Here is a 25,575-nt window from a genome sequence, read left to right as displayed (position 1 = left end):
GCTAAGCCGCGCGTGAAGCAGCGGTAGTGGACTGGACTGGAGGCCAATGCCAAAGGCACGGCACGGCGTCTTCTCGTGTTTGGACGCCCAAAACAACCAGGGAGGAACGTTCGATTTGTTGAGGTTGTTGTCAAATGCCGGCTCAGGGAGATGCCAAAATCTGTGGCCCAGAAACAGGCCAAGGCAGACGCAGATCCAAGATCCCTGATGCTCCTTGTTCCGAGATGGCCATGGCATGGTTGATCTCGTGTGCTGGTCGCAGATCCGATGGCTGGCTATATGCGTAGACACGGCAGCTTGCCACCGTGCGTCACGTTCGTGAAACCAGGGGCGCTGAAGTGTTAAGACGACCGGTGCAGGCTGTGGCATTCGGAGAACCTGAACGCCACGGCTGGGCCAGGCGAGCAACTGCAGACTGGCACCCAAGCCTTGTCGAGCAACCACGGACTGGTTCCATGTGGCGCGCGCGCGTCGCCCGGGAAATCCAGGTGCCCACCCGGCACCACCCTGATCAGCTCCGGTGAAGGGTCACCAGTGTAGCTAGCTCACAGGTGTACGTTTGGAATTTTGGATACTGCATAGATGCAGTGCCATTCGGGTCCATTTCCAAACAGCTCATGCGTTCACGGGCACAGTCACAGCCTCACATGGAGCCATGGACGTCGACTGCGTGTACTGTGGTGTCTGTACTGCGCATGCTTTGATTTACAGTATGCCAGTACCTCACGAGGGTAGTGACAGCCACGTAGGCATAGCTGCGACTTTTAGTAACGTCCCATGTTATTAAGCTTTAGTCCCCGTTGTCGAAAAATTAAGCTTTAGCAAATGCTTATCATCTTTATCTCTTGATTAAATGAATGAAAGGGACGAACACGTCAGAATCCCATACAGTCTTGTCCCAGCGGAAAGAATTGTTTGAAACAGCCGTGCGAAATCGCTGGGGGGCAGCCGAGTAATTCGACGACTTTTTGCGATGTTTCGTCGTCTTGTTTTTCTCTGTTGTCGATTCAGTCGTCTTCCACGCCGTTGCTTTGGACACATCCGTAACTCTTCCTTTCTTTTTATATTACATAGAAGAAAACATCTCTGAACATTTACGACGTACAGCAACTCCAAGCTAGCCGTTGAAAACGAAAGAGACGTCTCTGCTGCCAAATAAATTGGAGACGAGATGGTCAGACGTCAGACCTGTAGCACGACATGTTACTTCCCAAGCCATCGCACAGAAGGACACTGTGCGTGCAGTGCTCTCATCGGTCACGTGAGAGTAGGATCATCGGTTGCTAGTTAATCAGTTTCTGTCAGACATCAGGTTTAATAAGCACCAGATCCAGAGCCGGTGCGCGGTAAGAAAAAAAATAGCTACTACGTATTCAAAGTCGATCAAAGTCTCTCATCCAACTAGAGAAGAGTAGACCAAGACAAGGCGAAGCGACAAGAACCTGACCCAGATGCGATGAAACTGATCACCAGATGCGGTACGGTGGACAAAGGCATTTGCCAGGAGAATATAGAAGTTCCAAGCACTGCACGCAGCCAACTAATGGCGACCGATTTTAAGCAAAGGCTCAGATGCAGGGTGAAAGTAGGGTGCATTGGCATGTGACCTCATGTGCAGGCAGCAAAGCAGTGGACAGTAAACTACAAGAAGAAGGGATCAGGTCTTCTTCGTCAAGTGCAGTAAAGCGGGCAGGAATCAGGAATGGACTCGTACAGCATGCAGTGGAGTAGAGAAGAACCGTACTTGTATAAGGTGGAACCCATTTAAATTTGCGAGTAACAGGTGGGGCATGTTAGTCACAAGTCACAACACGATGCTATTCTACACTTGTGTGTAATTTAAGTATCAAGTGGACATAGAATGATGCTCGCATATAATACAATCAAAGAGCAACAAGAGTGGGTTATGAGATTGAATGAGGGGAGAAAGAATGCGATGAAAACATGGTTAATATTGCTAATCTCTAATGGCAATCCATACGCACTCATATTCCAGTCTAGTATCGCGTTGTCCATCATCTATACTGTTGGTTCTGGCGCTTGCTGAAGCCCCCATCCTCCTTGGAGCTGTATCTGTCTGACGTCTGAGGATGAACATACCTTCCGGGCTTCTTATCCTGTATATATCGATGGAATTGACAATGTGATTACTACTATTCAGTAAACCGATGTCGTAAAAAAGGTTAAGGATTCAGACATACATCTCGGAATAGGTCATCCATTTCGAGCATGTGAATTACATGCCCCATTTTAGGCCTCTTATTGGCATCAGGATCGACGCAGCGAAGGCCAACAAGAAGCGACCGCTTCAGTACTTTCGGAGAAGGCTTTTCAGCCAACTTAGGGTCTACTACCTCCTCCGCTCTCCTCTCAGTAACCATAGTCTTGAGCCATTCAACCAAGTTCACCTGAAGAAAAGATGCACAGGTATGGTAGAATTTAGCTTCACCGGACCTCGATATTCTGGAGAAAAAGAAGTAATAAAGTATGGCAACTACACTAACTTCTCCAGGTGCTCTTGTATAATCTACAGGAGATCTACCGGTGATTATCTCCATTATAAGGACACCAAAGCTATAGACATCACTCCTCTCATTCAACATTCCGGTGCTGGCGTATTCAGGGGCCACATAGCTGCAACATTACCAATAGTTCAGTAATGACAAGATCTAGCTTCATTTATAGTAGATTGAGTAGCAATATGTATGGAAGGAGTCTCACTACTAACCCAAAGGTTCCCATAACACGGGTTGTAACATAACTTCTCTCTGAGCACAATAGCTTTGCAAGCCCAAAATCTGATACTTTAGCGTTCCATTGCTGGTCAAGAAGAATATTGCTAGATTTGATGTCACGGTGGACAACCTTCGGTTCCAGCCCCTCATGAAGATAGGCCAGCCTGGGTATGTAGAAGTTGGATGTCAGTTTTCAGATATTTTAAAAGAACTGCTGTGGTTGCTTAACACAATATTGCTTCCAGGAAAAGATGCTTGCTAATGCACATGATGTTTGAGTTTGGATTCTGGCTGGTAAACAGAATATCAAGATGCAGTGTATGTATTTAAAAACAGTGTAACATTGCTTATGAGCGAATCACAACAACCCTTGTGCTCTGATTAAAATAAAGCAAGCTGGCAACAGGAAGCAAAATGAAAGAACCATTAAAGATAAGCACATGTAGTGTCTGATAAAATTTACATCTTCTCCTTCTATTTAAACAGTTGGGAAATTCCTCGATTGTGTTCAGAATCATAATCAAAAGAGTACCATGCATAATGAGGGAAAAATATTTTCGCCTATCTGCCAGATATAGGCTACAATGGATTGTCTCTTTCTAACTTCTTAAAAGGGAATATGTACGTGCCAAGTGATAGGTTCTAACAACCTTGTCTCGACAACAAATCTCACCTTAAATAGGCTCCATTACCCCAACCAAGACGCATATCCCTTAACAGAACAGAGCTAATCATGCCAGCTAGCGCCTAAAGTCTTCTAAAATCTAAATGATCTTGGCCTATTTTTGCTCACGATATTAATTCCATTCACACATAATAAGTCATTAACCAGTACACAACAGATGCTAAAATATTGATTCAAGAACAAAATTAAGCAAAACAACTCAAACCACTGATTACACTGAAATCAGTACATAGCACCAAAAGAAGCATTACCCTTTAGCAGTTCCTAGAATAATGTTCATCCTGATGTCCCAGGTTAGTGGGCTCACTTCCCCAACATCACCATGAAGCCACTGATCAAGATTACCATTGTCTACATACTCGTACACTAGCATCCTGTTCAACCATAATAGCAATAACTAATCAAGCTTTTATTTACTAGAATCGAAAATGACGAAAACTAGGACTACAAAATGGCAAAGAGATTGCATTGTACCTATAAGCACCCTCTACGCAGTAGCCAAGCAACCTTACGAGATTCTTGTGCCGAACACGACCGATTGCTTCGACCTCCACCTTGAACTCCTTCTCAGCCTGGCCTCTGGGGTGAAGCAGGAAAAAATATAGATTTTTATCAGAAGCAGAATGAAACGGGGTGAGAAATGAAACTGCAATCTAGTCCTAGAAAACTGCGTAGTATTTGCGTCACAGAAGCCGAGAAGAATCGAATGGACATGGGCACACAGAAACAGAGATCATGATTATAGTAATTTCAAAGTTCTTGAGCCCCACAAACCAACCTTTCATCAGCAAAGCATCTCAAAAGCAGTAAACTTGCAAGACAAAAATCTGAGCAAAAACAGGTTAAGGGAAGAGTATAATTGTTCAATTGGAAATAGAACACAATCCACAAATTTGCGAACTTGTACTCATCTGACTGTACCATATGTTTTCATCTCATTGAACCATGCGATTCAGGGGAAGAACTATCAAAGCGAGATGGGTTTTTTCCAAATCAAATCAAGCAACAGGAGAAACTCTCCCCCTTTTTTAACATCTCAAATGCAAACATGCAAGAACGTTCCTAAATCCTAATTGAACCCACTCACAATCTTCCGAGGACAAAATCAAATTCCAAACCAGCATCATAGAAAGACAACAGATTCCTGCCCAGTTCAAATCGACAGCTCAAATGAGCAAAATAGGTATGAATTTTCCACGAGAGAAGAATCAAAGTTACCTATTGTTGAGCAGGTTCTTGACGGCAATCGTGGTGGAGTCCTGCAACGTGCCCCTGTACACGATGCCGTAGCCGCCCTCCCCGATCACATTCTCCTCGGCGAGCCCGTCCGTGGCCTCCTCCAGCTCCCGGAGCGTGAACCAGTGGCCCCATCCGAGGTGCGACACCTCCGGCGCGGCGCTCCCGGTGCTCCTCGGCGTGGCAGCGTCCCGCTCGCTCCCGCCGCTCGTCGTTGCCGACATACCGCTGCCCGGCGTCTTCCGCATGGGTACCGCCGGTACCAGGGGCGCCTGCGCCCTCTGCTGCTGCTGCTGCTGCGGCGGCGGCGGTGTCTCTGCTTTGGTAAGCTGCACCGCCGGAGGCAGCGTCTGCTGCTGCTGCCGGCGGACGATTTCTTGGATGTCCTTGGTCGGCGTGGCCTGCTTCGGGTGCTGCTTGAGCAGCTTGGTGTCGGCGGGGTAGAGGTTGGCCGCGAGGTCGTCGCGGCGGCGGCGGCGGCGGCGGACGAGGCAGACGAAGATGAGGAGGAGCACGAGCACGATGACGGCGCCGACAGCGATGCCGATGAGCGCCCAGAGGCGGAGCCCAAACACTCCCGTTGGCTGCGACAGCCAGCCATTGAGGTACCCCGCGCTCCAGGTCGGCGGCGGCGCGCCCTGCTTGTGATGGCGACCCGGCGGCGCCTCGGCCAGCAGCCTCCTCTGCGCCGCCATCGCCGGCGAAGCTGATGAGACGGAGAGGAAGCGAGAGCCCTTTCGCTTTGGAATCTTGCCTGCTGCTTACATATGCATGCGACTTGACACGGGAGAGAGAGCGCGGGCGAACGAGAGAGAGAGGGAGAGAGGCGAAGCTGTGATGAAGGCCAGGGTGCGTGTTGGGGAGGCTTTGGTGGGTGGGGTTAGTATTTTTAGTGTGCTGTGGTTGCCGTTAGCTTGGGTTGCTTTATCGGCGCGCTTCTTATGGCAGGTGGGTCCGGCTGGCGTCTTGCACCAGTGACGACAGTGAGACGAACAGGATTTCAATTTCATTTTACAATTTTTTCTGTTACCCACGACAAGTTTAAAATTTCAGTTATTTTTCATCTTCTACTTTACAGGTCTACATGTTAGTAAAAAAATTAAAATTAAATATTTTGTTTCCCTTTAAAATTCACGAATTTTTAATCCTGGGTGAGAGATGAGTGCGGATGGATATGGCTTGCTTGTGCCTGCTGGTCCTTCAGTGCGTGCGCCACTTCAGTTTAATCCTCTCGAAAAGAATTTTGTGTGAAAGCTCTGGTTCCTGGATGGATTCATCATTTCTTCAAGAGTTTTTTATAGGATTTCTTCAAGGGTTAGCTCAAGATTGTGCTGCAAATCAAGAGCGTGCTTTGCTGCTTTAGAAAGAAGTCCTGGCACTGATTAGCTGATGACACTTCGTATCCCATCTTTGATGTGACATGAAAAATGGTATCCGATCCTCCTTGGCAATTCAAGTATTATCATTAATAAACCCCAAAAATTAAAATCAAGTTTAATCACTACAACTACCTGATCTTACTCTTTGGATATTCCGCTTTATCTATGTCATGTCATACGGTTTGCACTTACCAATTACCATGCTAAATCACTTGGTGAAATATACAAATACAAGACAACTTTACAGATACGAGGCAAGCATTCGGCAATCAAGATACATCATCCACATTATTCCAATCATCAGTAGTGAGAACACGCACGATGTCAGGTGCCATTAAATTCAGATCGACCATCCATGCCATATCCAATGTACACAGGTGTTGATCTACAATCCTACGAAACCACACGGTATAAAGTCCACAACTCAACCTGGAGAAGTATTTCTGAAACATCTGACTGTGATTAGGGCAGCTGGTTGCTTTTGTAGCATAATCCAAGGCCGTGGCAGGCAGTGTGGTTCCAAGATTTGCATGGGCTGTCTGATAGCTCCGTGACGGCTCGGCGGCACCCACGGGGACAGCCCGCCGGGCCCCGGTCTGAGACGAGATGACCGCGTGCGCCGGGCAGCCAAGCGCACGGGGCACGGCGCAGCCGCAACGGGACGTGGTGGACACGACGGGTGGTGTGGCTTCTTCTCAGTTTTGACAGGACCTCGCGCTGTTGTTCTCTTGCTCGTGTTTCGGACGGAGAAGCTCTCGTCTCACAGACGTGGCCGAACCAACTGGTCGGTCGTGACAGCGGTGTGCGAGCAGCGGTCGGGAGGGCAGGCAAAGAGGATTATTGGGAGGAAAACAGGTGGTGTTTGGTTGATTTGCTTGTACAGCTCGCCTAGACTATGTAACACCCTGAGCAACTCCATAAGTTTAGAACGCTGCTAACCTACCTATGATCCTACTGAATAAGAAAAATTCAGCACCTCTCCTGAGTAAATGTATAATTGATTAAACACTACAGAACAAAAGATAAAAATATCATCATACTAACATAAGTAAGCATCCTAGCAAGAGGAACAAACCTCAAATATACAACCATATCATAACAAGATAAACAGACATCAAAATAACTAAGAGACACTGAACTGATATTAAAAACAAAATGACAAAAATGTGAAGGCAATCATGCATAAGTCTTACTGCTACTCCTCTCGAATGCCCGACGTCACCTCAAGACGCACTTAGAAAGATAGCAAGGATGAGATTCAAAAATCCCAGGAAGTGAATTGTTTTAACAAACTATTTAACTATAATTGATTAAACGACCATCTTTAATACAAAATTAGAAATAAAATAGGTTATCAATATCTGAAAACATGATTAAAACTGACAAAACATCAATAACTACATACTGTCATCCGCTAGCTATGATTTACCATATCAGTATTAAACAAAATGATAAAAATAACTTCATTGCAATATAAGAACGATATCGAAGCAATTAAAATAAAAACATCTTTATGAATATATATGTATGCACATGACATGCTCTTCATCACCCGTAGTCCTCCACAAGCAACGTAAGAATGTGCGTCGTACCTCTCCACGGGCAACATATGACGTTATACTGGTACGGTCACAGTCATAAGACGACGACAAAAATTCCAATACAAGATATTATGCTCATGATATATTTCATGCATAGCTAGTAATATAACTTTCAAGATATGCATAATACTTTCAGAATTGTATACTATAATAAATAAACAATTTCAAAATGATAAATCTCGCTTACTTCACTTCTTACTGTAAGAATTCAAGTAAACTTCAAAAAGTAAATATTAAGGCATCATGCATAATCGAATGACATAATTTCAACATAGATATATAATCCATGCTTTACATCCGAGGAATATAAACAACTGCAAGAGAGAAGACATATCTCATTTTTTTACCTCATAATTCAGAGAAAACATCAATTCTTCAAACTGCAAAAAGTAAGTCGCGTGCTCACAATTAATTTAATGAGTTATTAGTAAATACGACAATTAAAAGATGTAGTAACCAAATAACAAGTTAAAGCAAAGACATCCACTATATTCACTTGCCTTCAACAATGATAAAAATGAGAATTAGATGTCTCAGAGCGACAGAACCTTTAGAGCGAGATCATGAATCGACTACCGATTTGGTGTATCTCACGAAATCCTCATTTTTTTTCCTTCTTCTTCTCTTCCTTCTCATTCTTCCTCTTCTTTTCTTCGTTATTTCTTTCTTCATTTCTTCCTCCTCTCTACTCCTCCCCAGTCCAGCCCCCTCCCCCACCGAACTCCTGCTCACCGGTCGGCGGTAGGCGCCGATGACAGTCAGGCTTGCGACAGCCGGTGGCCAAGCTCAGCGGCGGGCTTGCCCACGGCAGTGGCGGTGGCCCAGCCGGGGTGGCAGCTGGCGGAAAGCAAATACGGCGCCAACCGACAACAACTAGGGTTTAAGAGGGAGCAGGCACAAGAGGCAAGCGGATGGGTGGGATCGGGTGGGAACCGATCCTGTCCGAGCCTTATCATTTTATTTTCATCCAATGGTTTAAATTTATTAGGCTCGTTACGGCTTCATCGAGTGTTCAAACGGGACATTTTGATAGCAAAATAAGATCGTCTCGAGATCTACACATATACGGTCTTCGATCATCCATCCAAACATTGGTTCAAAAGGTTAAATTTGTACTCCTCGTGGGTCCTATGATAAACATTTGAATCTTCATATTTGTGGGTATTACAGTCTCACTCGGAAATGCTAGTCTTCCTAGCGTCAGAGAGCGGTTTGGGCTCGTCCAGATTGGTGAAATAAATCCTGGAAAGCGTAGGCACCGAGACAGCGAGCAAAACAACCAAACATACTATTCCTTGCCTAGCCAGGCAAGACAAGTGGCGGCAAAGTATCAAAACGTGCCCTTACTTGCTGCCACATCACATGAAAAAAGGTACAAAGTACAAACATACATTGCCTCTCTGCTCTGCATTTCAGGCACAGACAGGATCATGGTCATAGGCAAAAACTTCTTCTCAGTTCTACCTTCTCACGATTCAAAACCAAAGCTGCTGTACTTCCGAAGTTACCACAAGTCTCCTGTCAAAAAAAATAAAAAAATTGGTTTCGCTCAAGAAAAAAAAGTTGCTTCAAGGTCAGTCATCAGTTCATCATTGTGATCAAGCTATTGGATGAGGCATGAGATAATGAGAAGCAAGGTTAAAGGAGCTTAAAGTTTGGTGCCATGGCATCAGGGGGCAGGGCACCTTTTTTCCTGTCAGTGAGCATTTCATTTCACAAGCAACAGAAATTATCCCTTGCGTATGACAGGAATAATCAGCAGAGATTCTCACAACAAAGAAGAGTTTGGGTCTGGTTTACAGACGGAGGCATCACACCTTTTGTTGCGGAAATGGTGGAAGACCGGAATAGGTCAGCGCTATAACGGAGTAGACTACTACTCCATAATCAAATATGGTACAAAACAAAACGCAAAAAGTTACCAGACAAGCAAGCACCTGCTACCAAACAAGCAGAACAAGCAACAAATGCTTGGTGAATGTAGTAATCTAATGGAGTAGAACTGAATGTAAGACGTATTTTATTTTAAAAAGTCAGATTTCATAAATTTGACTGATAATTAGTTAAATTATATACATGTTTAATATACAAAATTTATTTTAGTAGATTTGTATTTCAAAATATTTTTAATATGATGTTGATTTTATAGTAATTTACAACATATTATAAGAAAAATTAATCATTAAAACTTACTTTTGATGATTTTTTTAAAACAAAATACGTCTTACATTCTTGAACGGAGGGAGTACTTCAAGATCCATACATAGTATTTGCAAGTTGCGAATGCATTAACTTGATACTTAAACTACAGCTAACCATGTCCCTCCTGTGTTAAGCAACAGCCAAACAGTATTATTGCCACATGGTACAGGCCTGAAAGTCGCCGTGAAATTTACATTGCTGCCAGAATAATTCAACAGTGTTATTTCGAGAACGAAAAAAAAGGGGGAAATAACAGTTAGATACACTCGTACACCTGCCCTCACCAAATTTTACGGCTAGTCTACGATCAGCAGTGACTCCGGCATCGTGTGCTGCATTAAATACAGTAATTACATGCTAGAGTGCTACAGCACGGCAGAGTTTGTCTCGTGTACTGCCTGGAGCTGGAGATGAATGGACCAACTCGATTGCCATATCATTTCGAAACGGTGAGTTGACCAAGAATCGTGCATCTTCTGTCAGTCCAACAGGAAAACAGAGCATAGTGATCTAGCAGAAGAAATCAACTGCACCAGGAAGAACTGAAAATTTGGTTGGCAGAAAGCCGAAGTGCTCCCCATCACATTGCACAAAGATGTCACCATTAGCCGCCACCTCCGCTACTTCGATTGACTGAACTCTGCAAATCCAATATTGTCACTTAGATGAAGATTGATCGATAGCTACCAAGAAGAATAAAAGAAAAAACAGCCCACTTGTGCTGGTCTTTGTTTCGAAAAGGCTTCAAACCACTAAGAACCCATTCAGGGGGGAAGCAATAGAGCTTCCAATAAAGTTACCTCAACAATTTCATGTGCATAAATAAACTTGTTTTCATGTTCTAACAAGTGTTACCAATGAGGAATGCTAACAGATTGTTTTCATGTGCATAAATAAAGATCTGTCAGATGATCTGACCTATAGATTGTAGTGTATGCCACATAAACTTAGGTATAAAAGTTTCAGACCACTAGAGGGTTTTAGTTGCATGAAGCCAGACAGCACTGTAGCCCTTGACTCTTAGTATTTCGGGAACACAATAAGCAGAACTTTCCACTTTAAGATTTACTAGCTGGGACCTCCTCAAGGAAACGGTTCCACTACCTTCCTTCAGAGCGTAAAAAGCAATATGCTTTCTACTGTACCACTTTGTGTGTTTTCAATTAAGGCAAAAGCTTTGCAGAAGTCACATCATGCAGGCTAACAGAATCATTTCATATATTTTTGGAGAGAAGACACAGAATCATTTCACAATTGATATTCTCATTATGCGTACTTCCTCAAAGGAAAGAACCTTAAGACGAGATTCAAGGGTTTGTGTTTACCTTATTGATGACACGCCATTCACTGAGAGATGTGTGCCCCCATACAGCCTGTGTAGCTTAAGAAGAAAATCGTACCATTTGAAGTCTTGAAGAATAACAACCTATAAAGTACCACACGAATAAGCAAAGCTTGCAATGTCTTAATATTTACTGAAATTTTTAAAGACAAATATTGACCATATGAGTTACCTCAAGGTTGCCGCTAAAGGGATCAGCTGTTGGGGTTATCTTCATACCACCGCCAAAGTACTTGGCATTTCCTATGCATAGGGCAGTGACTTTATGGACGGTTCTCCAATCTCCCCCATTTACCTATCATGTGCAATTATAGAGAGGTGGAATTAAAGTTAGTAAAAGAGCACCTGTAGGCATATAACTCCTCTTCTGAAAGAAATCTAGATCAAAGCTCACCTTTATTCTCAGATCTCGATTGTTATGTCCCCAAAAGGCTCTTAGAGCTCCAAATACATAGCATAAGTTGCCAAATCTCTTGTACATGGAAGCAAAATAGCCTGCCTTAGCACTCCTGCAGGCATATCATTTTTTTTTTCCTTTTTTAAATCATCCACTGAAGTTCACGTGTCAAATGGCTATTTCTCACTTACAAATGGATATCAGCAACATTAACAAAAAAGTGTGGTTCTCTGTTTGGACCCTCCATCATGCCTATGTCTAGTTTTGATTTTACTCCTGCAAAAAAGATTCATTTGTGATCTCAGATGTAGAGATTACAAACCCATCAAGTAAATAGGCATCAAAGTATATAACCAAGCCCTTAGTGCCACAAATCATAAAAATATGGACAGAGGCACAGATTTTTCATATGACATCTTTGTATGACAGGTGAGAAGTTTATCGTCTCTCTTAAACTAAGAATACAGCAATCGGCAATACAAGACACAAAATACTGAATAACTTTATTCTGTTGACTGCATATTCATGTACTTTATGGGAAGAATCCCCATTGCTCGTCTATTAACATCAAAGACATACATAGCACTTCAAACACAATAAAAGAAGAAAGTGTGAAGGAACAAACCTCTCACTATTGGTTCAATCGCGTCACGAGGATCATTTGTCCTGGTTTAACAAAATAATAACATGAATCTAAATAAAATAGGTTAACAAATAACCATGTCATATGTAGATCATGAAGGAAAAAATACCAGCCAAATGTCCGAGCAAAGTCTGAGCCAGTTCCAAGTGGAATGAGCTGTCAGAGAACAAGGCACTTCAGTACTGAACAAATCCCAGTGCATGAAACAAACATTTCAGAACATTCTTATCGTTTAAGTATCTAAAAGCTAAAAAGGGTGGTCTAATAGGGTACATGGGCACTCACACCAAGCGCCGTTGAATGGTCAGGCCCTCGATCTAGAGCACGCACTGGACTTCGTTTCCAAAAGAAGCCATTCACCACCTGCATATTGAGAATAAAAATATCCTCAGCTCTATAACTGTATGCGCTCCAAATATCAATTGTTGAAAAATTTAAAATGTTTTTAAGATGGTTGTGCAAACACTCAACACACACCAATACCTCATGAAGCGTACCATCGCCACCAACAGCGATCACGGCATCAGCCCCATCCTTTATAGCCTACAGTAAGTACACGATTACCAGTGCTTAGAACAAACAAACGCCAAGTGGAGCTTAGTACTTGACAAGGAGACATGCACACACCTCCCTTGTGACATCTATGGCGTGGGACGGGCCCGAGGTGATGCACTCGCAAATCTGATCAGCCAACACCCACAAATCAAAACATTCTGTGAGCGTGAGACCACCGAATACCTCCGGATCTGAGACCAAACCCGGTTTCAGACGGCAATTGAAGCTCCTCAACTGGTATTTAGCATCTAGCGATCTGAGAGGTATGAACGACGGCTTACGTTGCACTGATCGGCGAGGCGGGTGCGGAGGTGGGGGAGCAGCTGCTTCCACTGCTTGCCCGTGCGGCCATTGGCGCCTGCATCGCGGGGTCCACAAAACGAGGGGCGTGTTTAGAGTGCGGTAAGGACAGCGGGGGCGGAGGGGAGGATGCAGGAGCGTACCGGAGGGGTTGACGACGAAGACGAAGTCGCCACGGCGGCGGTGTGAGGCGGCGACGCGGTTGGAGGTGGGGCCGACGGCGCTTGAATGGGAGTGAGCGTGCGAGGAGGCACGCGGCAGGATCAGCGATGGCCTCAGCGTCGCTGGCGCGGCCATGGCTTCGCTCGCTCGATGTTTATCCCCGACTTGACTCGCGAGGAGGAAGGACACTGCCGCCGTGCAGCGTGAGGTTCACAAATTCGTTAGATCTCAAACTGATCTCTGACGGTAATTGAAAATGCACAGTTATTGTAAAATTTGGTTAAAATTCGGTAAGAATTTAAATAAATTCACTCGATCAAATTTACAATTCAGCTCAAATTCAGATCGAACGGTAATCGGTAAAATTCCACCGATAACCTACCGAATTGACCGGTTATCAATCGATTTTTTTCATATTTCTCATATTAACCGCATTCACGGGTAATCTAATAGAGTTTACTGATTTACCGAGTGTATTTTTTTTAACCGATGAAGTTCAATAAAAAAATTGTTTAATCTTGTAAAATCAATAACTAATTTATTTAGCTTTAAATTAAGTGAAACAAATTTTATTAGTTTCTTTGTAACATGATCTATATGATAAAAATATTTATACTCATAAAAAAGTTGAATATTTTGTGAGAAAATGTATTTGCTAAACCTAGTTAAAAGCATAGTTAACTCTTTGCTAATCCAAAAATCATGAAAACATTTTTTTCAGTCTTCTTACATGATCTTATATCTTTTTAAAATACATGAACTCATGAAATAGTTATTGTAATATGCAAGATTGTATAAATATGTTGTAACTAGATTAATTCATAACTAACCCATCACACCTCTAAAATTAGTGAAACCACTTTTATTAATTTATTTATGCTATGCTTTATGTAGGAAAATTAATGGTCTACATGAAAAGGTTAATTAAAGTGCTATTTCTTAATATGTACATTTTCTGCTTGTGAACTTTGTAAAAATCATAGATAAATTAATAAAACTATAAATAAAGTGAAACCAATTTTAAATATCCTCTCAAGAACGTCCTACACAATAAAAATATGTGTTGTTATGTTAAGCTTTTCCTTAACATAAATTAAAAAATGAGTTGCACACTTCAACTTTTCCCTTTTTTCAAACTCACTCCCTATATAATATGATTCAAACAACATTATTTTTGAAAAAAAAATTCACGTAAGGTCTTAAAATTATCTCTAGTTCTTTTAGGATTTTTTGTGATTTTTTTATTTTTTATTTTGAATTTTTTAATTCAAATTTGAAAATCGATCACATTATAAAATCGGTGCGGACCGATAAGCTCGATAATAATAGTTATCGACTGGTAACTGATGAATTTTTAAACCCTGATCACATGTGGCGCAAAAGGCGCTGCCTACTGTAGTAGTAAGCCATCTGACGGACGAAGCAGATTTGATCAATCACTTGGCTGTGTGAAATTTGAGTACGCCTTCAGTTCGGACTTGCTGTTTCATGTTTCAACTGGGTACAACGGTAGTCATACCTCCGTTTCAAAATGCTTGCAACTGTTGACTTTACTGTTTAAATTTTAATTAATAATAAATTTAATATACTTTGTCAAGTAGAATGAAAATAGCATTATTAGATTCACCATCCAATGAACTTTATAAATATTACGTATTTAAGACTATTTGCATACATATTTGATTAAAATGTATGATCAAATTTTGAATAGTAAAATCAATAGTGCTAATTATTTGGAACGGAGAGAGTATCTGAATAAGTGTACAAACATGCACACATACCAACCACGCACGCGCAGATAAGGCAATCGTGTTCCTATGTTCCTGGTGAGATCGACGGAAGTGCTCCTACTGCTGGGCTATCAGCCCGTTCTCCATGTGCATCAGTGGTCTACATGCGTCTTCTCTAAACCAGGCACGTCTCATCGGTGTGTTCAGAAGCCTGGGTCATAGGTATTTGCATTATAGCCAAAGCCTTAGCGATACAAAATTTCAGAATTCATATGGAGATTTTTCTTTTTTCTTTCGATGATTTTAACTGTCCATGCTATGAAGGGAGATGGAAGATTTTTTTTTCCTTTTGATGCGTTCGACTGTCCATGATCTGAAGGGCGATACTGAAATGTTGTAAAACAATTCAGGAGCAAATTAGCACACAATCACGTCCAATTTATAGTTTTAACGCTTCAGGCACAACCGGAACAGCCAGAGAGATACATCAAATGTACTGCAAAAACATAGATTAGCAGCTCGGTCCCTCACAAAATTTTGCAAAATTCAACCTCCGCATCTGCAAAGGTGTGATTTCTTATCTACACTGCGGAGCTCGATGGGATCCTACATCTGTTACAAATCTGAAGCAACAAATATGACCCCTGGTGACCTCAACAGTGCACTATGCACCGCTACCCGTAGTAGGCTCTTTTTTTTTCGAAATCATCTACCGCTCTTCGTATTTGCTTTCACGACACAAGTTGTACTCTCTTGCCCTCCACATTAAATTTCCTGCTTCCTTGAAGCTGCAGAACAGAACGAGTGTTCAAACAGGAATTAACGGAAGGTGTATACTAACAGTATGCTGGATCTCATGCAGCCAATACTGCCTGAGAATAGCATATCAGCACATCACTATTCCCTGAACGGAATAAGAACAGGATGCATCCTAAATTCCTAACAAGAAGATAACATAAATCACCATGTAACTCAGAGGAGATTCCATAGTATGTAATGCCCAGTTAGGCACTAACATTAGCTTAGAAAACAAAAGGCAAGACAAGGCTCATATCTGCCAAGTGATCAGGGGTAATAATGAGGTGTACCTTCGTCTTCAAGAAGGAGAGAGCTTCGCGTCTGCAAGAGAAGCTGGAGAATACAGAATTTGAATGTTCTTCAACAGCTACCTTAAGATCCTTCAATTTCATCGACTGAGACGGAGCCTTGAAAGAACAACAATCAGTAAGCATCATCACCAGAGCACAACACATGAAGCACTCACACAGAGAACACAAAGATACCTGACGGAGTATTCTCTTGCACAGTTTCTTGACCTTGGTTTTGGGTCTCGCACCCACAGATAATTCTTTTCCTGTATTCTGCTCCCTGTCTGCAGATTGAGCATCATTGACAGGTTCTTCCTTGTCAACGTTCTCCTCCAGTTCTGACAATTCATCGGACAGGGCTGAATTTTCTTCATCACTATCACCAAAAGAAGTTTTGTTCCCCTTCCAACGTTGGCCAGCAACTTTCATTGGCAGGCTCTTGATGCCAAGACCCTGCTTTCCAGAAGTAGCTTTATCCTGCAGCAAATTACACAGATTCTTCATCAGAAATGAATATATTAAAATTTCAGGTACATCTATTTGTTTATAAGAATATTTATATGTTCATTGTTCTGTAATTACACACACAATTATCACTAAAAATCAGCATCTAGTTGAGGACATGAAGTGAAAACGTCAGAGCACAATCTCAGTGGAGTGAAATGGAAACATGCTTAAATGGTAATTGAAATGCCTGTAAAATCACATCTAGAGTACCCTCAGCATTGTCAACAAAATTATCTTGCAAATGCAAAATCTAGAAATAGCAAGCTCGCTGTTAAACATCAAGTGAAAACGTCAGAGCACAATCTCAGTGGAGTGAAATGGAAACATGCTTAAATGGTAATTGAAATGCCTGTAAAATCACATCTAGAGTACCCTCAGCATTGTCAACAAAATTATCTTGCAAATGCAAAATCTAGAAATAGCAAGCTCGCTGTTAAACATCATGGGAATTTTATGTGCAGTGCATACCAACCTGAACAAGATTGTATAGGTTTTCTTGATCTTCCTCCCCAAATGTCTGGCGGACATTACCAGGATCTTTTCGTGAAGATTTATTTTTACGAGATGTTGCTCCTAGAAAGCCTCCTGATAAAAATCCGTATTTGTGCCCCCACCAGTTCATATCATCAGCTTGGGATACTGAACCAAAATAGAGTTGAAAAGCAAGTTACTAAAGCTGAATCAAGTTAGTACACAATGAAGACCATTAGAAAAGAAACAAATGGAAGAGCACTTAGCAGCTCAGATGTTGACACAGTGGCTATTCTTTCTAATCAAGAAGAGATAAAATGGACTTGAAACTTCGACAGTATGATAAATAGAACATATAGTGGTAATATCACTTGTATGCCGAGCAGATATCCTAGCCTTTTCACATTGCATTTTTTGTTGTGAGGAAGAAGTGAAGTTGGAGTCTGATGGTTGTAATTCTAATATTCTATTTCCACTTGAGAAGAACCCAAAAAGGATCCGATAACCAACCCGATTTCAAGCAGTGTCCTTAGTAGCTAGTGCACGTATTATAACATATTTAGAGCACTGGATGTTTTTCTTTTCTTAGTTTTTACTCCTACAAAATGCTCCACAGTCCACCTACAAATCTTTTCTGGTTCTAAAAGGAAGGCACCTAGATCAATATAAGAATAATGGGCCAAAAGCTCATGCAAGTTATAACCACACAGTACAGACCTGCATCCTGGCAGATAATGGAATCAGGTTCATCCAAGCATGTTGGTTCAACTTCCAGATTCACTTGGCAATTATCTTCATTTTTGCGTACCTGTGCCAACACAAGTCGCCTTAGAGATCCTAACCAGGCAAGTTATTAAAATATCTTCTTCACAAGAGTAGTTTAAGCAATTCAAATGCATGCAGTCCAGTCCAGCGCACTGGATGCAGCACTCTAATTAATTAGAGTTACCACACATTAATACACTGTGGAAGAAACAAAAATTCCATTGATAATAGCCATATTATTTAAGGAAGAAACAATCACAGATAATCACTCACAAGTATGCCTTGAAGATCTATTGCTGAATAAGAGCTCACACTTTTCCCCCTCTCTCTTTTCTTGTATCTGAAAAAAAGTTGTCACGTAAACGGAAGAAATAATAAATTGAGGATTCAAAAGGTTCAAAATAAGGGTCAAACCAACCTTCCTTGAGGCCGAGTAACTTTAGTAACTTCATCAATTGCTGGCTTTTCTTTCTTAGGTGTGCTATCAGGCGAATCAGCAACAGCCTCAACATCTGCAAAATAGTAAGATGGATGTAATTAAAAAAACATTTACCAAATGAAAACATAAAAATGATGTGCAAGGTATACCTTTTTGAATAGGATCAGCTGCTTGCTGCTATTCGCAGAGAGAAACGACGACCAAATCACAAGAACTAGATTAGAAACGATTACCATACATTATAAATGAAATTCAGCCAGAGCAGCTGAAATGGTAATTTTTATGTGTCATACCACTTTCAGTTTCTTCAGTATGTTGTCAAATTGGGTGGTGTCATATACCCATTTGTTATGAGGACTGTCTACACCAACACCTGCATACAAATCAGAACCATGCCTCAGCAAACTCAGCTGAGGTTATTTAGGAAGAGGTAATTCTTTACTTCGTCAATTTTGAAACCCTCAGGGAGTGCTAGAAGAAGAAAGCGGACCTAGTGTGTCCTGCTTGTTTTTCACCCTAACATGGCCCTTTATGCCTTGCTTGTCTTTGCCAAGGCCTTCACCTTCTTCCCATCCCTAAGAAAGTATTAAATCATAGTCGGATCAGTAAAGAGGCTGATTATAAGTTCACATACAGCCAGCGCTACATGGAGAAAGCAACCAATTTACAGAAAGTGCAGTTCGTTCGTTCATGTATCTTTGTACCAGCAATTACTATAACAAGAACGAAGTTCACTACTCGCAGAACATACCAGACGCAGTATAATTTTTGTCTCTCCGATACTTCAGATTTCACCTTATTTGCATCGCATGACTAAAATGCTACAGCTTTCTACTGCTCAGTAGCATTAACACTTCGTTAGTCTCGATTGTTCATCCAAAGTAGCTCCAAATGCTAACGTATCAGTCACGGCTCAAGCTGCTAGATCTAATAACCTTAATCCTCGTGCCAAACATGCCCAGGTCACAAAATAAAGCTCCGTTTTCCAACAGGAAAATTGCACGAGGACGGGATTGGATCACGTACCATTTGCTTCATGAGGCGGAAGGCGGCGGACTGCCGCGCGATCCCGACGTAGCAGGAGGGCGCCTCCGGTGCAGCCATGGCGCCTTTGCTGCGTGGGGTCGCCGCGACCTTCGCCGCCGCCGGGATAGTGCCGCGCTCTCCCGAGTCTCCGGAGGAGGGGGTGGAGAGGGAAACCCTAGTTGTGCAGGGAAGGGCGTTTTGAGGCCGTGTTTTTGCCTGGAGATTCGCGCTGGGTTGGTGAGGTTTGACCGACGGGCTTTTGGGCCTGGAGATGCCTTTCCGTGGGCTTTGCGAACGTGGCCTGGTTGTTGCGTTTGATTTTCTGGGCTTGTAATCCGTTCGACCTGCTGAGCTGTTTTATTTTTATATTTCTTAAATTGAAATGTTGCAAAAATAAGTATCTATTTTAAAAAATCGCACATCTAGGCTTTGTATAATGAAATTTGTATTTTTTCTTCTCATTGTATAGATCATATTTAACAAAAATAAATCTATCGCCATTACAACGGGCTGGGTTAGAAAAATATAAAAAAAACAGTATTTTAATGCTCTCAAAATTTAAAACACTATCGAAATTGTTATGAAAAATCTAAAAGAATGTATATGTGGTGCAGAGAATGCTATAATATAGCTCTTAAAAAAATTTAACTCAAATAATTACTTATATAATAAGAAATTAAAAAAGACAAATTTTACTGTACAAAATATGACAAACTCAGAACTCAGGCGACATAATTTTTCAGTGATCGTGAAGGGTCGGTCGTCAGCTACTTCTATTGAGTATATTCAATAGACTGCATTATGCAGCACGTAGGGGAATTGGACATCCAAATCAACGAAAAGTTTCCCAGATAATCGTTCTTGGTTTGACTCGGATTAGGCGCTACGTGCACCTATAGAATTCGTTACCCTGCCCCGCAGGCGAGCTACGTGTCAGCGAACCCAAGTAAACGCGGCGCGCGCGACAGGCGGCGCCACCACGGCGAGCTCCTGTCACTCGTCAAACCTCACCTCACCGTCGTCGCCATGAAAGCGTCCACACCTCGCTTTCGCGCGCCACTATCGTGCGCAGTGATCACCAGGTGTCCCGACGATGATAGAACCTGACAGTACATGCATGACCGCCGCCCCTTCCTCCGCGTCTTCCTTGTATAATCGCCATGAGTAGCATGCGAGCAGGAGGAAGTGTTGTGGGGGGTTGTGGCCGTCGGCAAGTGGGATCGGTAGTGGGGCGGCGGAGCACCATAGCCGAGAGCGAAGGCTTGACCCTGTCTTACATGTGCCACCTCAGTCTCCATCTTATCGCACTCTGGCTAGCGCCACAATGAAAAGAAAAGAAACGCGACCCATCTATGATTCCATTTTTTATTCCTAGTCAACAGCCACCCGGGATAACAAAAATGTACACTATTGTTTTAGAAAAGCATTCTAAAAAGAGTTCTACAGTACATTAAAGCGAATTTCCTCCCATCTATTTCTTTTGATCGGATGGTTCGAATTGACCACATAATACATTTATTCTCACCGGTATTATTAGTATCATTTCAGAGTAGTATAATTGGTATCATAGGGTGGGATTGAAAAAAATGATGGCACATTATTAATTACGTGGATGTATTAGGTCAAACTAGAATCGAACCATTTGTTGGTAGCATTCATTTATGTAGGGTTTTTTTTTTTTTGTCCATAACGTGTGCCACCGGCCTCATCTTCCCGTCACGATCCGTCGGCTTTATCTCCACGCTCGATCCGGGTGGAGCACACCATTAGCCTCCTCTCCACTAGGCTAGACCAGGTCATTAAGTATAATTATAATAGACCCACAAGTAATTTACCATATTAACATATTGTTATCAGTTATCTATGGAGTCACTTGTCAAAAAATCTGTGTAAATAGAAGAAAAGTGTTAGTAACTAATTTTACACAGATATGAGGTATTTCTCTACATTAATAATAAACACTTGTACCTTGTTCAATTTCCTCGTAGGCTTGAACTTCCTCCATAACTTTTCTAATGTTGATAATGCCTTACTATAGTGCAACCAACTCTAGATACAGATTAGAGCTTCAACCATACTAGCTGAAAGTGAACTCCGAAATGAATATAGCACTTGCCCTCATGTACTGAATGCATATTCTAAAGCTACAGTAAAAATAGGTACTGCTAATACATATTTTGCCAACTTAGACAATGTAGGGTACTTGTTTGAGTTGCATTTCCACCAGTTTAGTATATCAAAATACTTTGTAATCTTTTCATAATTCTTTATTAGATATCTGGATAATTTAGAATTACTTTCTCTACTTTCAAGTTCTTCCAGGTGCATAGTCAATTGAGATGCTAGCAATAGAGGGATTATCCTCATGCTCATCCACATCAATAAGTAGTGGAAGTTGATTGTAATTTCTGTTGTAACTAGTACATGCAACAGACCCGACACAGCAAATTCTTTAGTCTAAATTGACAAAATATGTATTCTCTTAAGCAATGAAGATCACTTTCTATTCTCTTAGTAAATTCCTTAGTCTTCATTGAATTATATATGTCAAAGACAAAAAAGCTCAAAAACTTCAACTTGTAATGAGGATCCAAGATGGCACCGACAAACAATAATTTGGTTTGTCATCCCAATATTTACTAAACTTCTTCATACGTTGATACATGAAAGCTATAAATGTATCATTATTTTCAGGAAGTTTGTCTAACTTTTGTGCATCAAAACAAATTCATAGCAGAAGATATTAGATGTCACATGTAGGGAGCCAGAGAGGCGCAATGTGACATTGTAGAATAACTTTAAGAAATGAATAATGCGCATAGAATTTCACCAATATTTCTCATCTAGAGGAAGATTGTCATTAAAATAAGTTTTGGATTGCTTGTTCCCCTTATTCAGCTTTGCAAAAAGCCTTCTCGAATATGACTGCACTTTCCAGCATGATATATGCAACATTTCATCTTGTAGTTAATCACACCATCATTGGAGCTGGCATTGTCAACTGTGATAGTGACAATACGGTCTACGCCCCACTCAAGCAAGCATTCTTCAATCCTCCTGCCAATGGTCTCTCCTTTATTAAAAAAGAAAGACTTGGCCTATGGGAATGGTCTCTCTTTTGTGATCAGGGACTAAACAAAAGTTAATGATCCTTTTCTGTAGCTGTCATCCATCATCAACACAATGAGCTCTTAGGCACATATAGTTTAGATTTTGATTTGAGATCCAAGTATCTGTTGTGAGGCAAATACATTGCTTCTCAAAATCTTTTTCTGCTTTGCCTTTTCCTCTAGGTAAATGCGCATCGCATCCCTTGCTATTGTAACTCTACAGGGAATCTCGAATTTTGGTTGGAGTTTGCTTGAATATCTGATGAATCCTTCCCCTTCAACTGCTTTAAATGGCATCTCATGGTTATTTCAACAAGTGCTTTGCGTCATTCATCGTAACTATAGCATTGCTTTGGCACTCCCTGCTCTTTTCTTCGCTTATCCTGATCCTTAAGTGGAGCCACATGACATTGATACCTAAGACGCTTCCAAAACATGATTGTATCGTAGAACGATTTGTAAATATATCCTTACATGTGGTGAATGCATTCAGCAATAGGATCGGCATCAGCTTCATCTGGCTCATGAAAATGGTTCCAAACTTTTGATGTTGCTAAATGGCTCCTTCTGGTCTTCTTAGCAATTGGGGACATCTTTGAGAGAGGGATACTTGAATGATTATAAATCTGTAACAAATGATTGTTGTAATGTATATAGATGAAGGCACTACAAAACCATTACAAGAAGTCAAATAACAAGAATGAAGGAAATGACAAAAAAAAAGAGATTGTGTACAGATCTACCCATTATTTGTTGTACTGAGAAATTCATCTTCACTCCTCATAGTTTGTCCCTTTCTCTTCTTTGCCACTGCTCGATAGACATACATTGCTCTATCTACTAATTTCTTTGAAATTGTCTTCTTTGTTGTCCTCAGATTTTCTTTTAGAGTACTATGCACAATTGGGGTTCTAGCAACAACACATAACAACCTAGCTTTTTTGGACTAAGTGCTTGATCCTCGATCCTTATAGTGGATGTCTTTCTCTTCCTCGTCCCCTGTACCTTGTTAGCTCCCTGGGATGTGGATCTTAACATTGGCACTAATTTTCCCAAACTTGTTTGATGTTGATAAACTTGCCATTCTCAAACTTTCATCTTTGACACTTTACACAATTGGACTTGTAGCAGCATGATCACCAGCGCTAGTCTTTTCTTCCATATCTGAAAATATAACATGATTTTCCTTTCATTCAGCTAGATCTTATGAAGTTTAATTAGAAAAAGAATTTAAACGTTATTATTGGCTAATAGATTCCTATCACATTGTGAAACATTTCAATTAACATCATCATAACTTATATTCATCAAAGTATGGAAATTAACTGTTTAAGCACCCTCTGAAAAAATAATTAAATTATCTATTATTATCTATGAAGCAGTCTATAAAAATCAACATTGCTCAAACCAAAAAAATATGAGCTAACCTTCACACGAGACTTAATTTACGCTTGACTATAATTCAACTCACAGATGTAGCCAAAACCCCTTGAGATGCTGCCCTATGGTAGAAGTTGGTGAGGCTAGCTTGGCTCCCGAGCAAAATTACACGCAAGATCAGCATTAACCCAATTCCAATTTATACCCAAAGTCTTCAACAAAAATTAGAGGAGGAGAGGAAGGAGAAGGGGTCAATGAGAAAGGAGCAATGCACCTTGTGCATGCGACGACGAGGATGAGGTTGGAGAAGCCCAGACCGTGGCCTGATTCTGCCGAGGCATGCCCAGCCACCTACCCACAAAAACGACGTAGATCAGGATCAGCAAGGACAACGTTGCTGTAAGGTTCAAGCTACTAGAGGACAACGGTGACGGGCGACGACGATGACTCATAGGCGGCACTCCAAGCTGCTAGAGGACAACGACAACAGGCAGTAACGACGAGTCACAGGTGGCACTTTGAACCTCAACACTGATGTCGATGGGTAGCTCTCAAGCACAAGTTAGATGAGTTTGATCGGTTGGAACCGTAACCACCGAACATGCACGAGACTAGATGGGTGAGTCTGCCAATTCAACCCAACCCATGTATCTATTTCTTTTCCGATTTGGATTGGGGGTGGATTGGGTGGGTTGGATAACCCATGCATAGGGCTAGGTGACATCGTTACAGGGGGTGATTGGTCGTCTGAATCAATAGATCTCGGTTTGGCGGATACGTGTAATCTTAAAGAAAAGCGTGTTTGATTGCTCGTATGCACTGTTATAGCCTGGCTCGATTAAAAGCAAATGTACGCTCGCAGCCTGACTCGACGGATGCAGACTATTGCATCCACTCATACAGACGAGTATACTTGTTAGTGTTACAAAATCACCTTCATACGAGTAATCAATCAGAATCTTAACTCTTACACCCGCTTATGCAATATCAGATTAAGTTAACCAAATATATGCTCAGCTCAAACTATCTAGACAGATACAACTAATCAAATATTCTTCTTTCAACAAATACGACCATAATCAGCCTGCGTATACAGTCCATACGAGCAACAACACATGCAGGCAAACAATCACACCCATAATGAATATGTGATACTCCGCCTGTCCCAAAATATAAAGCGTATTAGGATCTGAAAAATCTTTAAAAGTATACTTTGATCATTAATTTATTTTGCAATACATTATCAATTTCTATAAAATTAATATCATATTAAAAGATCTATAAAATATGGATATATGGATATAACTTTTATACATTAAGACATTTATATAATTTAACTAATTATTAGCTAAAATTTATAAAGTTTGATTTTATAAATTCTAATATGCCTAATATTTTGGGACCGAGGGGAAGAAGACGGGACCAGGAGAAGGATCGGCGCCGGATGCAGCGAGCGGCGCAAGCGGTTCGTCTGCGTGCGCGCCTTGGCGGGGCTCGCGGCACGGTGCATGCAGTCGTGCGCGCGGGGACAACCGCCATGTGCCCGCCGTGTCCTTTTCCACTGCCGCGGTGGCTAGGCTGCCTGCCCATACTATAACCGGATGGCCCTCGTCTCAGGGCACGCAGCTCGCCAATCCAATGGTCCTCGCCGGGCCTGAGACCGAAACGGAACCGCGGAGGACACTGACACATGCAGTCTTTCACCCACTAACCTGATGCGTTAGGCAACGACTAAAAGCTTCATACTTTTACTCGGAAAGAATAATACCAGAACCACATTAGTCAGAAAGGAAGAAAGAAAGGTGTTTGCTTTTACACGCTT

General features: G+C 41.7%; 3 protein-coding genes across 4 annotated transcripts; all 3 read right to left on the bottom strand.

Annotated features, from left to right (window-relative positions):
* Nucleotides 1-1,793: 1,793 nt before the first annotated feature.
* On the bottom strand, nucleotides 1,794-5,548 carry LOC133911465 (probable serine/threonine-protein kinase At1g01540). Its single transcript, XM_062353711.1, has 7 exons — nucleotides 4,639-5,548; nucleotides 3,895-3,999; nucleotides 3,672-3,794; nucleotides 2,729-2,899; nucleotides 2,505-2,634; nucleotides 2,202-2,408; nucleotides 1,794-2,117 (listed from the first exon to the last, which is right to left on the bottom strand). Exons 1-7 carry the CDS (start codon nucleotides 5,349-5,351, stop codon nucleotides 2,016-2,018), a joined length of 1,551 nt encoding a protein of 516 aa, XP_062209695.1. The 5' UTR covers nucleotides 5,352-5,548; the 3' UTR covers nucleotides 1,794-2,015.
* Nucleotides 5,549-9,967: 4,419 nt separating this feature from the next.
* Nucleotides 9,968-13,459, bottom strand: LOC133911469 (sphingoid long-chain bases kinase 2, mitochondrial-like). Its single transcript, XM_062353718.1, has 12 exons — nucleotides 13,219-13,459; nucleotides 13,057-13,133; nucleotides 12,848-12,901; nucleotides 12,704-12,763; nucleotides 12,506-12,583; nucleotides 12,330-12,376; nucleotides 12,203-12,243; nucleotides 11,769-11,853; nucleotides 11,575-11,689; nucleotides 11,353-11,475; nucleotides 11,164-11,264; nucleotides 9,968-10,478 (listed from the first exon to the last, which is right to left on the bottom strand). Exons 1-12 carry the CDS (start codon nucleotides 13,370-13,372, stop codon nucleotides 10,349-10,351), a joined length of 1,065 nt encoding a protein of 354 aa, XP_062209702.1. The 5' UTR covers nucleotides 13,373-13,459; the 3' UTR covers nucleotides 9,968-10,348.
* Nucleotides 13,460-15,397: 1,938 nt separating this feature from the next.
* Nucleotides 15,398-19,450, bottom strand: LOC133911468 (G-patch domain-containing protein 1-like). Of its 2 annotated transcripts, none has more exons than XM_062353716.1 (11): nucleotides 19,264-19,450; nucleotides 18,728-18,812; nucleotides 18,531-18,610; nucleotides 18,387-18,414; nucleotides 18,217-18,310; nucleotides 18,072-18,138; nucleotides 17,751-17,841; nucleotides 17,035-17,201; nucleotides 16,251-16,532; nucleotides 16,056-16,172; nucleotides 15,398-15,755 (listed from the first exon to the last, which is right to left on the bottom strand). In XM_062353716.1, exons 1-11 carry the CDS (start codon nucleotides 19,339-19,341, stop codon nucleotides 15,699-15,701), a joined length of 1,146 nt encoding a protein of 381 aa, XP_062209700.1. In that variant the 5' UTR covers nucleotides 19,342-19,450; the 3' UTR covers nucleotides 15,398-15,698. The 2 variants fall into 2 exon arrangements, with proteins under 2 accessions (XP_062209700.1, XP_062209701.1); XM_062353717.1 differs by having other exon boundaries at nucleotides 18,387-18,411.
* Between the last annotated feature and the right edge of the window lie 6,125 nt (nucleotides 19,451-25,575).

The sequence above is a fragment of the Phragmites australis genome, chromosome 3 (assembly GCF_958298935.1).
Source record: "Phragmites australis chromosome 3, lpPhrAust1.1, whole genome shotgun sequence".
NCBI classification, from domain to species: Eukaryota; Viridiplantae; Streptophyta; class Magnoliopsida; order Poales; family Poaceae; genus Phragmites; species Phragmites australis.
Note: the sequence above shows the minus strand (reverse complement) of the source record. Positions and strands in the feature narration are given on the sequence as shown.

Excerpts from the sequence above, each read along its gene's own strand:
- LOC133911465 (XM_062353711.1), bottom strand. The coding sequence starts at position 5,351 with ATGGCGGCGCAGAGGAGGCTGCTGGCCGAGGCGCCGCCGGGTCGCCAT. Across the intron at positions 3,795-3,894 it reads TGCGTAGAGGGTGCTTATAG|GATGCTAGTGTACGAGTATG; the intron begins GTACAATGCAAT and ends ATGGTTGAACAG. Across the intron at positions 2,635-2,728 it reads CGTGTTATGGGAACCTTTGG|CTATGTGGCCCCTGAATACG; the intron begins GTTAGTAGTGAG and ends GTAATGTTGCAG.
- LOC133911469 (XM_062353718.1), bottom strand. The coding sequence starts at position 13,372 with ATGGCCGCGCCAGCGACGCTGAGGCCATCGCTGATCCTGCCGCGTGCC. Across the intron at positions 12,244-12,329 it reads TTTGCTCGGACATTTGGCTG|GACAAATGATCCTCGTGACG; the intron begins GTATTTTTTCCT and ends TTGTTAAACCAG. Across the intron at positions 11,690-11,768 it reads AATGTTGCTGATATCCATTT|GAGTGCTAAGGCAGGCTATT; the intron begins GTAAGTGAGAAA and ends ATATGCCTGCAG.
- LOC133911468 (XM_062353716.1), bottom strand. The coding sequence starts at position 19,341 with ATGGCTGCACCGGAGGCGCCCTCCTGCTACGTCGGGATCGCGCGGCAG. Across the intron at positions 18,311-18,386 it reads AGCTGATCCTATTCAAAAAG|ATGTTGAGGCTGTTGCTGAT; the intron begins GTATACCTTGCA and ends ACTATTTTGCAG. Across the intron at positions 15,756-16,055 it reads TCTCCTTCTTGAAGACGAAG|CTTCAAGGAAGCAGGAAATT; the intron begins GTACACCTCATT and ends TCTGTTCTGCAG.